This window comes from Amblyomma americanum, chromosome 8 (assembly GCF_052857255.1).
Source record: "Amblyomma americanum isolate KBUSLIRL-KWMA chromosome 8, ASM5285725v1, whole genome shotgun sequence".
NCBI classification, from domain to species: domain Eukaryota; kingdom Metazoa; phylum Arthropoda; class Arachnida; order Ixodida; family Ixodidae; genus Amblyomma; species Amblyomma americanum.
In genome coordinates this window covers 96,678,319-96,691,207 of record NC_135504.1, presented here as the reverse complement: position 1 = coordinate 96,691,207, position 12,889 = coordinate 96,678,319, and the positions used below count along the sequence as shown (strand labels likewise).

At 46.5% G+C, this 12,889-nt stretch overlaps 1 protein-coding gene across 1 annotated transcript in view; it reads left to right on the top strand.

Moving 5' to 3' along the window:
* Positions 1–7,024, top strand: part of LOC144102013 (sorting nexin-29) — a 45,399-nt gene extending 38,375 nt beyond the window's left edge. The window contains exon 23 of the mRNA XM_077635274.1: positions 2,970–7,024. Within this exon, the coding sequence (XP_077491400.1) occupies positions 2,970–3,117 (148 nt within the window). The 3' untranslated portion in view covers positions 3,118–7,024. The remainder of the gene's footprint in view (positions 1–2,969) is intronic.
* The last annotated feature ends 5,865 nt before the right edge of the window (positions 7,025–12,889 follow it).

Here is a 12,889-nt window from a genome sequence, read left to right as displayed (position 1 = left end):
TAAAAACAGATGCGAGCAAATTTTGGCGATACCTTGGTCAACAAAAGGAAGCCTTCAAAGAAATTAGAAGTGAGGATGGGAGCCTCGTCACTGATGTGAACGATATAGCTCAACTCTTTAACAGGTACTTTCAATGTGTTTTCGGGAGCCTTTCAGATACGGTTATTGATGCACCCAAACAATCCATCGATCCTGATGAAGTTCCTGTTATTTCCGCAGAAGGGGTTCTCTCTTTGCTGCGAAAAATAAATATTCGGAAGGGCCATGGTCTGGACGACATTCCAAATCCCTTTCTAAAGCATTACGCGCCCCAGATCTCGGAGCATCTGGCTAAACTTTTCACTTTATCTCTTCAAACCAGTGAGTTGCCAGAAGATTGGAAGAAGGCTCGTATTGTGCCGATTCATAAAAAGGGACAAGTTACTCGTGACTAATTACTGACCGGCATCAATTATCTCTACATCCTGTAAGCTTCTAGAGCACATCGTGGCCCGCTTTATAATTGACTTTTTAAATGAAAGAAATATTCTGTCACCTTTTCAGCATGGATTCAGGAAGGGTATGTCGACCATCACTCAACTAGTTATGACTATTGATGATTTTCTTAGAGTGCTGGATAACTCGGGACAGATCGATGTTCTTCTTTTGGATATGGCGAAAGCTTTTGATAAGGTGCCACATTCAAAGCTCCTTTGTAAATTGTAGTTACTTGGTATTCCGTTTTGTCTCATTGAATGGGTCAGAGCATATTTAAGCGGTAGAACTCAGAGTGTTGATGTGAATCCCTTCCTGTTACTTCCGGTGTTCCTCAGGGTAGTGTGTTAGGACCTTTGCTGTTTTTAATATTTATAAATAATTTTTTAGATACCATTCCTCCGTCTGTGTCAATAAGATTGTTCACAGATGACTGCGTTGTATATGAAGAAATAGCATCAACTGGAGATCATCAGTTGCTTCAAGAATCTTTGCTCAAAATATGTCACTGGTGTGAAGAATGGAACATTGATTTAAACATTGATAAGAGTGTACTTCTCCGAGTTACGAGAAAAAAAAATGTTAGTAATTACCAATACTGCCTTCACCACAGCCACATTGGAGAGGTCTCACAGTATAAATATCTAGGAATTACCCTTAACAACCGATTAACCTGGGGCACTCATATTTCTGAGATCTGTTCAGCTGCTTTCTCTAAGCTTTGTTTCTTGAGATGTAAACTAAAACATACTCCTAAAAATATTAAGCTTTTGGCTTACAAAACTTTTGTCAGATCCAAACTCAAATATTCTTCTGAAATTTGGGACCCGCAAACCAAGAAAGATATCTATCAACTAGAGCTCATCCAGAGGAAGGCAGTACGTTTCATTTTTCATAAATATAGAAGGTCTGACTCCCCAACACAGTTCATGAAAGACAATAACATTCCGTTGCTCCGTACACGCAGAAAACTTAACCGCATTTCTTTCCTTCAAAAAATTATCACAGGTAAGCTTAGCATTTCACCCCTTTCATTCCTCAGGCACTCCACTGCTGGAAGGACCCGCCATAGTAGGGAGCACTCCTTAAAGCCTATTTTTGCCAAAACAAACGCATTTAAGCACGGTTTCTTCCCTCAAACAATAGCAGATTGGAACGCACTCCCTGAATCGATTTTTAACTCTCCTAACATGGAACAGGCGCAAAAAATTTTTTGCTCAACTGAAAAAGCAGTGATTCTCCTATGTTAAATTTTCCAGCATGTATTTCTATTTTGTCATTGCTGTGCTCATCTTTTAAGTTTCATTTTCGCTGTGTGTCACATGAAATGTTTTTCACCTGGTGTTGTGATTTGTGTTTTGTCATGTCCCTCCTGCTTGGGCCAACGCTGGCCTGCAGTATTTTGAAATAAAATAAATAAATAAATAAAATCCACTTAAGACGAAATGTTTTGCGTGTGCTTCAGTTAACGAGATCTTTCGCAGCAACCGCATACCACAATGACCATGCGAAATGGCACTAACAGGGGCATCCACGTGGCACTGCAAAGAAAAAATATAGGTATATAAAATGCTCTGAGCAAGAAAGTGAACCTCCAAAGATGACTTCCACGCACCTTCGACCAAACTGTGGGGAAGCTGCCTTACGAGAGTATGTGCTTTGGGGGAAAGCTTTATTGACGGTAAGGAAAAGGGTGCACACTAAGGGGGTGCACAGAGTGCGCCCACTCGTTGATTTGGCCCTTAGAAACTCTAGGGCTGCATTTTCAACTGACGCAGCATTACAAGATGCATTATTGCAATACAGAGGTAGCCAGGTATTGGCGCTGTGTGGTGCGCATGTTGCCCGTAGTGAATGGCAAGTTGTGTGGAGCGCCTGCTTATAGAGTTGGTAGCAGCTGCGCTGAGGAAAGAGCGAGACAAGAGAAGCACTTGGAGCAGGATGGATAGCAAAAATAAAAAAAACACTCAAATAGCAGCCACTGTGGGATATAGTAAGAAAAAGACACACTGAAAAAAAAAAAAAGACTAGACGAAATGCTATTTTGTGAGCTCACTTCACACTCTCTGACTTAAGTTACTTCATGCATAGTGCAATAGATTTTTTGTTTGTAGTTATCCTCTCTCTGAAAGTCTATTTTATTTGTTATTTTCATGTAACATGATGATGGACCCGCCTAGCATGCTCACATATTTTTTTTTTAGGGGTGCTTGTCTCAAGATGAACTTCTGGTAAGACGAGCTAATTTTTTTGCCCCTTCAAATTCATCTTAAAGGGCGTCTACTGCAACGTTATTAGGCACAGAAGTCTGCTCACACACGCATTTGCTACTATGTCATCGTCCTGTGTACAGGGTCATAGCAACGCCCTTGTCGTCTTGTGGCTGTGTAGTGCAACAGTACATAACTAGACAGTTGGTTAGCATCACTGAAACCTTATGCACTTTGACTGAACAGAACTCTGACCTCAGGCGCACATTTTTCCTGTCCTTGCAGGGAACAAGACACCACACACGCTCAGGTCCGACAGGCTCGGCGCACAGCCCAGCGCCTGCGTGTGCCAGCCGTCTCCAGTGGATCTCCGAGCCAGGGAGCCGGTGGTGGCGCATCTCAGGCACCCATACGTCACTACATGGGCCACTGAACACCACCGGCAGGGGAGGAGGAGGATCATCTCTCTCGGAATCTCAGCTTTGTTATACTCCCTGGCTCCATGCCTGTCTCCCCACTCCCTACACGGGTGCTGGTTTCCTGCCCGGCCAAGTGCTACCAGAGGCCGAGAGAGACATGCACCTCGATTCGCACCGAAAGTGGTGTTCGCAGTCCCTTCTTGCCGTGTGCCGACTCTGAAGTGCTGCAACGCCGATTGCAGCGATGTGTCGTCGTATCAGCGTCGTTGCAAGCCCTTCTTGCAATCTATTTGACACTGCTGTGAGTTTTCCGGGCATGCCACCACTGGCAGGACAGCTCTGTGACAGGAAGCAAAGCAGATGTGGGAGAGAAAGGGATTGTGGTGAGGTGGCGCCATCTGCCCCAGAAGTTGTCGTCTTTTGTGGGAGTGAGAAAGTGGCACTTGGTGCCGTGTTCTCTTGTGGCTTTCCGAGGCTGCTGCTTGCAACCATTGAGGCGCTGTTCTCTCGCTTGTGGAGGGAAAAAGAGACTTTCAGGTGACCGTTGTTGAAAGTGCTTTGTCATTCCTGTGAAAGTCCACCAGTTGTTGTTGGCGGACAGCATCGCAGCATGAACTGTTCCACAGCGTACCAGTTATATCGTACTGCCGTTGCATATTTGTGTACTAGTATTTTAAGTGCAGCAGTCGCGCAGTGCTTGTTTCGAAGCAGGTTGCATTTGGATAGTGCTAGACGCGCACTTCTGTCCCCTCGAGTTGGCATACATTGCAAATCATTCAGCGCAAAAAAGAAAACTAAAATGAAACCAAAGGTCTTAGAGTGGCCTGTTCTTCTTTTGCTAGGGACAGTATCACTATGATGAGATGTTGGAAGAATAGCGATGTCATTCCTGTGGCAATTTTGTCGGTATGACGCAACTTGGATTCTCTTGTTGTGTTGAGCAAAATGCTGGACGTTCTTTTCTTTTCTTTTCTTAGCACCTGGTGTCAAATAACCTTTGTGGTGCCATGAGAACTCTTCATTTCTACGTGCATTGAGATGTAAATGCTAATTTAAGTTTCTCGGTCACTCTCCATTGGCATGCACATTAAAAATAGGGTGCAGTCAGTAGGTTGCATACCACTTAGCTAGGACTACTATTGAAGACCACAAGAATTGTGTCAAGTGCATATACTGGTTGCACATAGGCATCCTAGAAGGGTTTTTGCATTCAAGCCTTGTAACAGTCTTGATGGACTCCTGAAAGGCTGTCATCACCTATTCACTTTTCTGGAACACATGCGAGTGACTTGGTTTTGACGTTGCAGTGTCGACTGTAGTACAAGGCTTTTGGTACCTTTGTTACTCTTACAGGCACTCTGTTATGATATTTTGCCTTTTGCGGAGGTTTGTGGAAGTGCTTACAACCTCGGCGCGTATTCCTCCCGTTCACTGAAAGAGTATGGAGGTGGCCGAAGTGTCTTTTTTTTTTTTGCGAACAATATGGACACGACATGCCTGCATCCCCTGTGCTTTCCTTTCTGGGCAGTTATTATGTGACGAGCTTTTGTGTCTACATTGTGTTAAAGTTGGTTCTAACTGAAAATGTCGGTACTAGTCTTGTGAGCTCTTGTGAAGCTGCGAATTTGAAGGCATTTTCTGATGAACCTTTGATGGTTGTGGTGCCACATGTCAGCTACTGCCAAGGAACATTCCTATAGTTCATTAGCTCAGCTTCACTTGGTTTTACAGAAATCACTAAACGGTCCTTCTAGGCCACCAGATTTTGTACCTGCAATCTAATGGCAGCTAGCTAGGTGAATGTAGGTGGTAGGTGATGTATTTGCAGCGGCTTGGCATCTGATCGGTTTTTAAACTGAGCCGTAGCACTAGATAGATTGTAGGGATGGTTTAATTGTGTGCTTGAAATCATCAGTGCCAGTACCTGGGCAGATACGTACCGAATTATATAGCGCCCTGCGTAGCCTTTGATCAATGGAGTGAGTATTTTGTAGGGGCTTATCTAAAGGCATCTTGGTAGCTCCTCTTGATGTGCTTAATTTTATGAAGCCTTGAGAAAGAGTACTGTCACTCCTGTCAAAATTTTCTGGCATGCTGAACTCGGCGTTTACTTAAAGCTCTCATATAACTGGCCTGACGTGTTGCTTGAAGTGTTTGATACTTTGCTAATTGATACTTGCCAAAAGGCGAGGTTGTGAAAGCTGAATGTTCACTTGCTGTTCATTTCGAAGGGACTTCATGGGTTTCAAACTGTACGTCTCTCTAAGAGGGCATACATCAAGGTGCAGTACGAAAAGGGAACGCCTAGACGTAGCACTCAAAGTACTCACCCATAGCTGTGCTCTTGAGCCAGGCATCACCAGTCCTGTCTGTTTTAGGCAGTCAGTGCTTTGACGGGAGAACAATCCTTGTTGTGCTTTCTTAAGTTCGACACGGAAGTGAGAGTTTACGTGGGCTCTCAAGTGTCGACTTGGTGTTCCCGGTCATTTGAAGTCCAGCCTAGTAGTACGTATAAGAATTAGCATTGCAAGCACGAGTGCAATTCATAGCTGTTAAGTAAGAATGCTTTTCAAATGCCGTTGACGGTTGGACCCCCTCTGTAAGCTGTGTGGAAAACTGAGTGGTTTTGCAGTTGTGCATTTTCTGAGATCAGCTGTACTTTAATGGCCCTGTGCAGTGGCGAAATGCGGTGGTTTAGATATCATACACTGGCGAAAAATCCGGGGCATCTTTTGCTGTTACGAGCGTTCCTGCACAAAGGAACGCAGTTTCTTTGTACATTGTAAATTGTATTTGCGTAGCTGGTAGGGACAGGAATGGGAAACTGCTCTTTGTGCTAGTGCTCGGGTGCCGTTTCAGTAGTCAGTTTTGGCTAAAACCTGTATTGTCGGTAGCCTGTCATTGGCGCACAAGACCTTGGGAATATATATACTGTACTTCGAACCTGCTAGGTTTTTACCAACTTGCTTGCTTCATTGACTGGTTGTATTCACTGGTAAAGAGACTTAAGTTAGTGAGTTTGTTAGAGCCAGATTATATTTGGGCGCAATTTTGCTGAGTGTGCAATGCAGTTTGCAGTCTCTGCGAAGTTGTAAGAGCTCACTTGTTTCCATACTAGTCACTTACTGGTGGACCACAGGTTGCTTAATAGAATAGAAGCCTCATTAGCGTGCAATAAGCAGAAGGTTCACTTTCAGCACACCGCACAGCAAAGTGAATGTGTAGTTTTAACCAGATGAGTGCTCACAAGCAGGTGGCAGTTTTTGTGCTGGTGAAGTGTTGCATTCGGCAGTGCATTTCTGGTTCACTTCGCAACGTACAAACATGGTGTGCAGAGACGCGAGGAAAAAAAAGGCACCGCTTCTTTGTCCTCTGCTCCTTGGTTTTCAGAAATTCCTTGTGTGTCGGACCCACATTCAGATGTCTTGCACTTTGCACCTCTGTGTCGACTGTCCATATGTGGCACCCGCGACATTCCTAGCCAGTGTTTTCTTTGTGGAAGGCAGTATTATATATCTTTCTTTATACATACGTAATATATACACCAAGCCTGGTATATGTGAACACTTTCAGCAACACACTTATTGAGTGCTTTACTACGTGGGACTTTGCAAGGTGCATGCCCATTTTTATCACTGCTGGATTGCATGGTGTTCTTGCCTTTTCTGTGTTAATATGCATTATCTTTCACCTTGGCCCGGCACATTGTACTGTTTTCCGCATTGAAGGAAGCAGCTATCTCATTCTTAACGCTGCAGCAAAGTGCGGTATAAATGGTGAAGTACTGTGCTGGGCAGAAATTTATGGTTGCTACACACTGACCTAAAACCTGCCATGCTGCGTAAAACAACAGTTTGTACACTATCTACACTCATACAACCTGTGAACTACAGTTATGAATAAAAAGGTTTACTTTCAGGCTCCCGGTTGTTCCCATCAGGCCTGTTCATTCCTTCCTAGCTGATATTTTATACGGCACAGAAGCAGTTCTGTACCAGTAATTGTCTCACTCCACTCAATAAAATAGCATGAACAATGAATACAAACTAAAGCTGCGGTTTTGAAAAACATCATTTATACCTCTACTAAGTTGTACGCCTAATGTGTATGGAAGCCTTATTGAAGGATAAGGGTTGGCATGGCCCTTACCCCATCGGTGATGGGCCGATGGGTTTCTCAAGAAGGCGTAGACCTCGGTACATGTCCCAAGTGTTGCACGCCGACCGCTGAGGTGGATCTTTGCCACCTTTTTGGTCTTGCCCAGAAACGCAGGACTAGAGAAGAAGATTACTGGAAGTTGCTCATAGCTGCAAGGAAGGAACACCTGCCCTTGTGGCTAATGAACAACTCTAGGAGCGTGAGCCTGCTAAGGTTTCTTGAAACGAATGGGCACCACGGCCTACTTTAGCTTATTGTCTGCCTCTTATTATGTCGCATGGCAAGTCTAAGAATTAAAAAATGTCTCCACAACTGTGCTTGCCACAAAAGGAAGATAAATAGCGTGCTATGGCTTTAGCAGAGGCAGGAAGCTTTACAATAGCATGATCATGGGATGGGAAATCGGAGTGAAGGGCACATGTGCAAATGCAGGCTGTTTAAATGCAGTCTGTCATGGGCAGTCTATGAACTTCAAACCGTTTAAGTTATTTACTGCAGATTTCCATCAACCATCAGTTAGAAATTGTTTTGGGTTTCCAACAGTCATAAGAAGATATTTAGCGGATGTATGCATATCCCTTATTTCTCAGACATGCGGCTGGTGGCACAACATGACTCTAAATCATGCTGCTTCAGGGAAAAGTCTATAGTATCCCAGTAAAAACAAAAGCATGGATTGGAAGCAATTGGACATCCCATTTGGTTCAATTTCCAGTTGGTTCCAATTAGATTTTTCAGTTTGAAGCCAGGTTATGCCACTCAGTGCCATGCCTATAAAATGGAATATACAAACATCTCCCAAGTATTCACTTGTGAGTGAAACTATATTTCTTCATTGCCTTCAAGCACCCCTGTCAGCTGGAAGTAGTATGTAACATTATGCACTTTCCCTGAAAGGGCGGGGTTTATGCAACCAGTCACATGCCTGAGAAATAAGGCATATGCATGCACCGTATCCACTTGTGAGAGAGTAGAATATATTTATTTTCATAATCATCATCAGCTTGACTATGACGATGATGTTGACTCTTCCTACGATTGCTAAATAATTCATAATCGAATTTCTCTCTCATGCTGTTTCAGTTTCAACAGCCGAACGATGACTGTGACATCAAAAAGAGGTCACATGAGACATAATTAATTACCTGCACTAAAATGTGTCACCCTGCAGGACCACTCATTTCTGCCTAAAGTGAAAACAGCTTTAATCGTAGCAAGCGCCAACAAGACCAACAACAAAGCCCTGCAGTATACGCATAACTTGCATGAAAAACTTACACTCACATTAATTCAAACTGTTACTAAGAGCTCATGCTTATATACTCCCTCATTAAGGGCATACCACAGGTGTTAGTGGGGAACAGCTAATAAACATAGTTTTCTCATTAACTTTCAGCACTATTTTTGCAATAAATAGCAGAAAAATCCGAAAAGGTTTAGGTGAAAAATTGTTGAGGACCACCATTACAACATAAACAACAGAACAAGTTGTCAATGCAACAACATTTCTCATTAGAAGCCAGTAGGCCCCACTTCAGACCCAGATGATCACAGCAGGGACCAGAAGAGGATCCCTACAGGGACCATTTCAACCAGCAGCAAACCAGACGGCTTCCTTCTGGGACCAGATGAAACCAGTGGAAACCAGCAGAATTATTGGTTTTTGGGGAATGGAAATGGCGCAGTATCTGTCTCATATAACTGCGCCCTAAGGGAAGGAATAAAGGAGGGAGTGTAAGAAGAAGGGAAGAACGAGGCTGAATTATTAGCAGTAATTTTAGCCTTGCAAAAATTAGATACTATACCGTTTCCCAAGTCGTGGTTATGACGGACTTTGCCCATTTGTTCTTCACTATCCTCGCCCACTGAGTCTCGGGCATTACGCCTCTTTAAGTTCCTGACACCGCTCCATCTAAATTCAGTAAGGTTGCCCTGGGTACCGGGGCACATGGGCTTTCACTTAAATGATGTTGCAGATTCCTTAGCAATAAGGGCATCTCTCAGCAGCCCAATTATATATTGCTGTCCTGCCAACCTGTGTATATACAGCTGCGGTGACTTTTCGCAGCTACACAGTATTTCAGGAGTTTGCTGCCTCGGCTCATCTCCTGAATATCGTTATCTTCTGCAACCTTGGAGTAGCAAAGACTGGCGCTCGTGCAGACTAGAGGTCTCTTTCACGCATTTGCATTGCTGGGTTCCCCTTCTAAATTTCTGCTTTCACAGAGCTGGCCTGGCGGTTTCCCCATTGTGCCCTTTTTGTGCTGAACCTGAGGCAATAGATCACTTCCTGCTGTTCTGCCGCCGCTTCTCTCATTCGAGGAAGCATCTTTTGCAAATTCCGTTTCATCAACTGGGTTTGCCTGCGTCCTCTGCGGTTGTTCTTTCCATTGGCGCTTCTATGCTCGGACGAAGCGACAGGAGTGTGCGGTATGCTGTGCAAAATTTTCTTCAAGAAACGCAACGACTCCCATTCTAATTTCTTTTTCCGGCTCTCAGTCAGTACGTACGAAATTGAAACATACTGTTATGTATACTATTGTATGCTATTATGCACATTAAACCATTGTCTCGTCTTCAATCTCCTAGTTAACAAGGGGTCCTTGCATCTTCCAATCTATCATCCTACCCCCCCCCCCCCCCCCCCATACTATTACTCCTTTTTACTGTCAAAACGTTCCTGTATCCAGCAATTAACCGCCTGTGTCTTTGCTACTCCCCCACAAAGAGTATGGTGGAGCTGCCATAAAAAAACGTAAACCAATGAGCTCCTGCCTGTACCACTAAAGTATCACAGGCTTAACCCAATCGTAATATAAATGAAAAGGCCCGAAGGCAATGTTGTACTTTTGCCACCCGAAGGTGGGAAAATAAAAAAATGGGGTAATGCTACTAAGCGACCCACAGCCGGGGGAGCGGACCCGGGGAGACTCCCCTGGGACGTAGCGGAGGGGGTGGGACATAGGTTGTGGGAATGGGACTGAGGGAAGGGTTATGGGTAATGTGATGGGAATGGGGACAGCGAGATATTGACCCTCATTTTATCATCGCTCGACTCCTGTCTGGCCAGGACAGGGAGGGCGTCGATGTTCTCCAATGGTGCGGCTCCACTCACGGGATGCCCGACCACCCAACGACGCAATAGCTCCGACTCGGAGACAGGGAATCCTAACCCAAGGCAGCTGCCTCGGGCTCCTCCACGACTTTCAGGGGTCCGGTTCGGACTTGCATTACGCTCCCAGCTACTAACCGTCGAGTGTTTTTCGCGGCTTTTCAGACTCCGGAAGTATGTGTGGTGGATCCAGCCAATGGAATTAGACTCCCGGGGGACCCACCTGTGCTTCCAACCAACCAACCTTGCACTTATTTCCTCCCCTGGCTTGCTCCACACCTACTGAGGAGGGAGTGTTCAGGGCCGGGCTGACCGGGCCACAAACCAAGAACCTGGCCGAGGGTGAGATAACCCGGGCCTACTCCACCGCTACTCCGCAACATCGACGGTTTTTGCATCGGCCCTACTAAGGTCCCCCTTACCTCGGCGTCCCGCGCTCTAGCCTCACGGCCCCGCGGTCAGCCATCCCTGGCTGCTTCCCCGAGGACATCGCTCCCAAGGAGCCCTTCTGCTGGAAACCCCCGCGCGGACCTGGCCTCTCCGTGGCCAGAAACCGACGCGCCAGCCGGTAGCCACGCACGCCCCCGCGTGCAGAGGCTTTTTGATTTCCGAGCGCTTTTTGAGCCCAATTCCGTGAGTCCAACCTGATTGTGAAACCAGGCCTGCCTCCGCACAGGCATCGGACCTCACGTGCGCGACTGGCCCACTCAGTCGCTTGGGGGTCGCTGCCACTCCCATGGGGTTTTGCATCCCCAGAGGACGGGCCCCGGCCAGCCCATCCCCACCGCTGTGCGTTGCACCGGAACAAAGCCTAGTAGCCGAAACTACACCGGCCCGTATCCGGTGGCAGGGGGGGCCACGGGCAGGCCGCACAGTCGGATTTCCCCCCCGCTACTCCCCCACAGTGGGTATGTGCCAGCATTGGCCAACAACAACAATTTCGACCACGTGGGGATCTTTAACGTGCACTGACAAAAACGCAGCCGCCGCGGTCGGGTTCGAACCCAGGAACTCCGGATCAGTAGCCGAGCGCCGTAACCACTGAGCCACCGCGGCGGGTCAGCAGAATATCCCAATAACAAAATTTCACCTCGGAATGCAAATTTAACGCTCGCGGAAACCATTTTTGGACCAGCATGAGAACTACACTTTCTACACCGCTTTTTTTTAGACGTGCAGGCTACCAGACAAAAACCCGCCGCGCGGTGGCTCAGTGGTTATAAGGCGCCCGTCTACTGCGCCGGAGTACCGGGCGGGTTCGAACCCGACCACGGTGGCCGCGTTTCGATGCAGGCGAAACGCAAAAGGCGTCCGTGTAAGGTAGTCGAACTTATACTGGAGCACTCCACTACAGCCGCCGCGGTGGCTCAGTGGTTAGAGCGCTCGGCTATACTGATTCGGAGTTACCCCGACAGCGGCGGCCGCGTTTCGATGGAGGCGAAACGCTAGGCGCCCGCGTGCTGTGCGATGTTAGTGCATGTTAAAGACCCGCTGGTGGTCGAAATTATCCCGGAGGTCTCCAATACGGCATCTCTTCCTTTATTCTTTCACTCCTTCCTTCATCCCTTCCCTTATGGCGCTGTTCACGTACGTGTCCGCCGAGATGTGACACAGATACTGCGCTATTCTCTTTCACAAAAACCAATTAATTTGATTTAGCCCCCCACTACAGCATCACCTTTATTCCTTTCTTCTTTCACTCCCTCCTTTATGCTATCACTTCCGGCGCGGTTCGGGTGTCCACCGAGATATGCGTCATTTCCTTTTCCAAGAATATAATAATAATAATTGGTTTTTTGGGGAAAGGAAATGGCACAGTATCTGTCTCATATATCGTTGGACACCTGAACCGCGCCGTATGGAAAGGAATAAAGGAGGGAGTGAAAGAAGAAAGAGGTGCCTGTAGTGAAGTGCTCCGGAATAATTTCGACCACCTGGGAATCTTTAACGTGCTCTGACATCGCATAGCACACGGGCGCCTTAGCGTTTTTCCTCCATAAAAACGCAATAATTGGTTATTGGGGAAATGAAATGACGCAGTATCTGTCTCATATATCGTTGGACACCTGAACCGCGCCGTAATGGAAGGGATAAAGGAGGGAGTGAAAGAAGAAAGGAAGAAAGAGGTGCCGTAGTGGAGGGCTCCGGAATAATTTCGACCCCCTGGATATCTTTCACGTGCATAGACATTGCACAGCACACGGACGCCTTAGCGTTTCGCCTCCATCGAAACGCAGCCGCCGCGGTCGGGTTCGAATTTTCCTTTTCAAGTGAACAAAAAAAGGAAATTTTTTTTTATTTTCAAGTGAACCCGCCGCGGTGGCTCAGGGGTTAGGGCGCTCGGCTACTGACCCGGAGTTCTCGGGTTCGAACCCCACCGCGGCGGCTGCGTTTTAATGGTGGCAAAACGCTAAGGCGCCCGTGTGCTGTGCGATGTCAATGCACGTTAAAGATCCCAGGTAGTCGAAATTATTCCGGAGTCCTCCACTACGGCACCTCCCTTCCTTTCTTCTTTC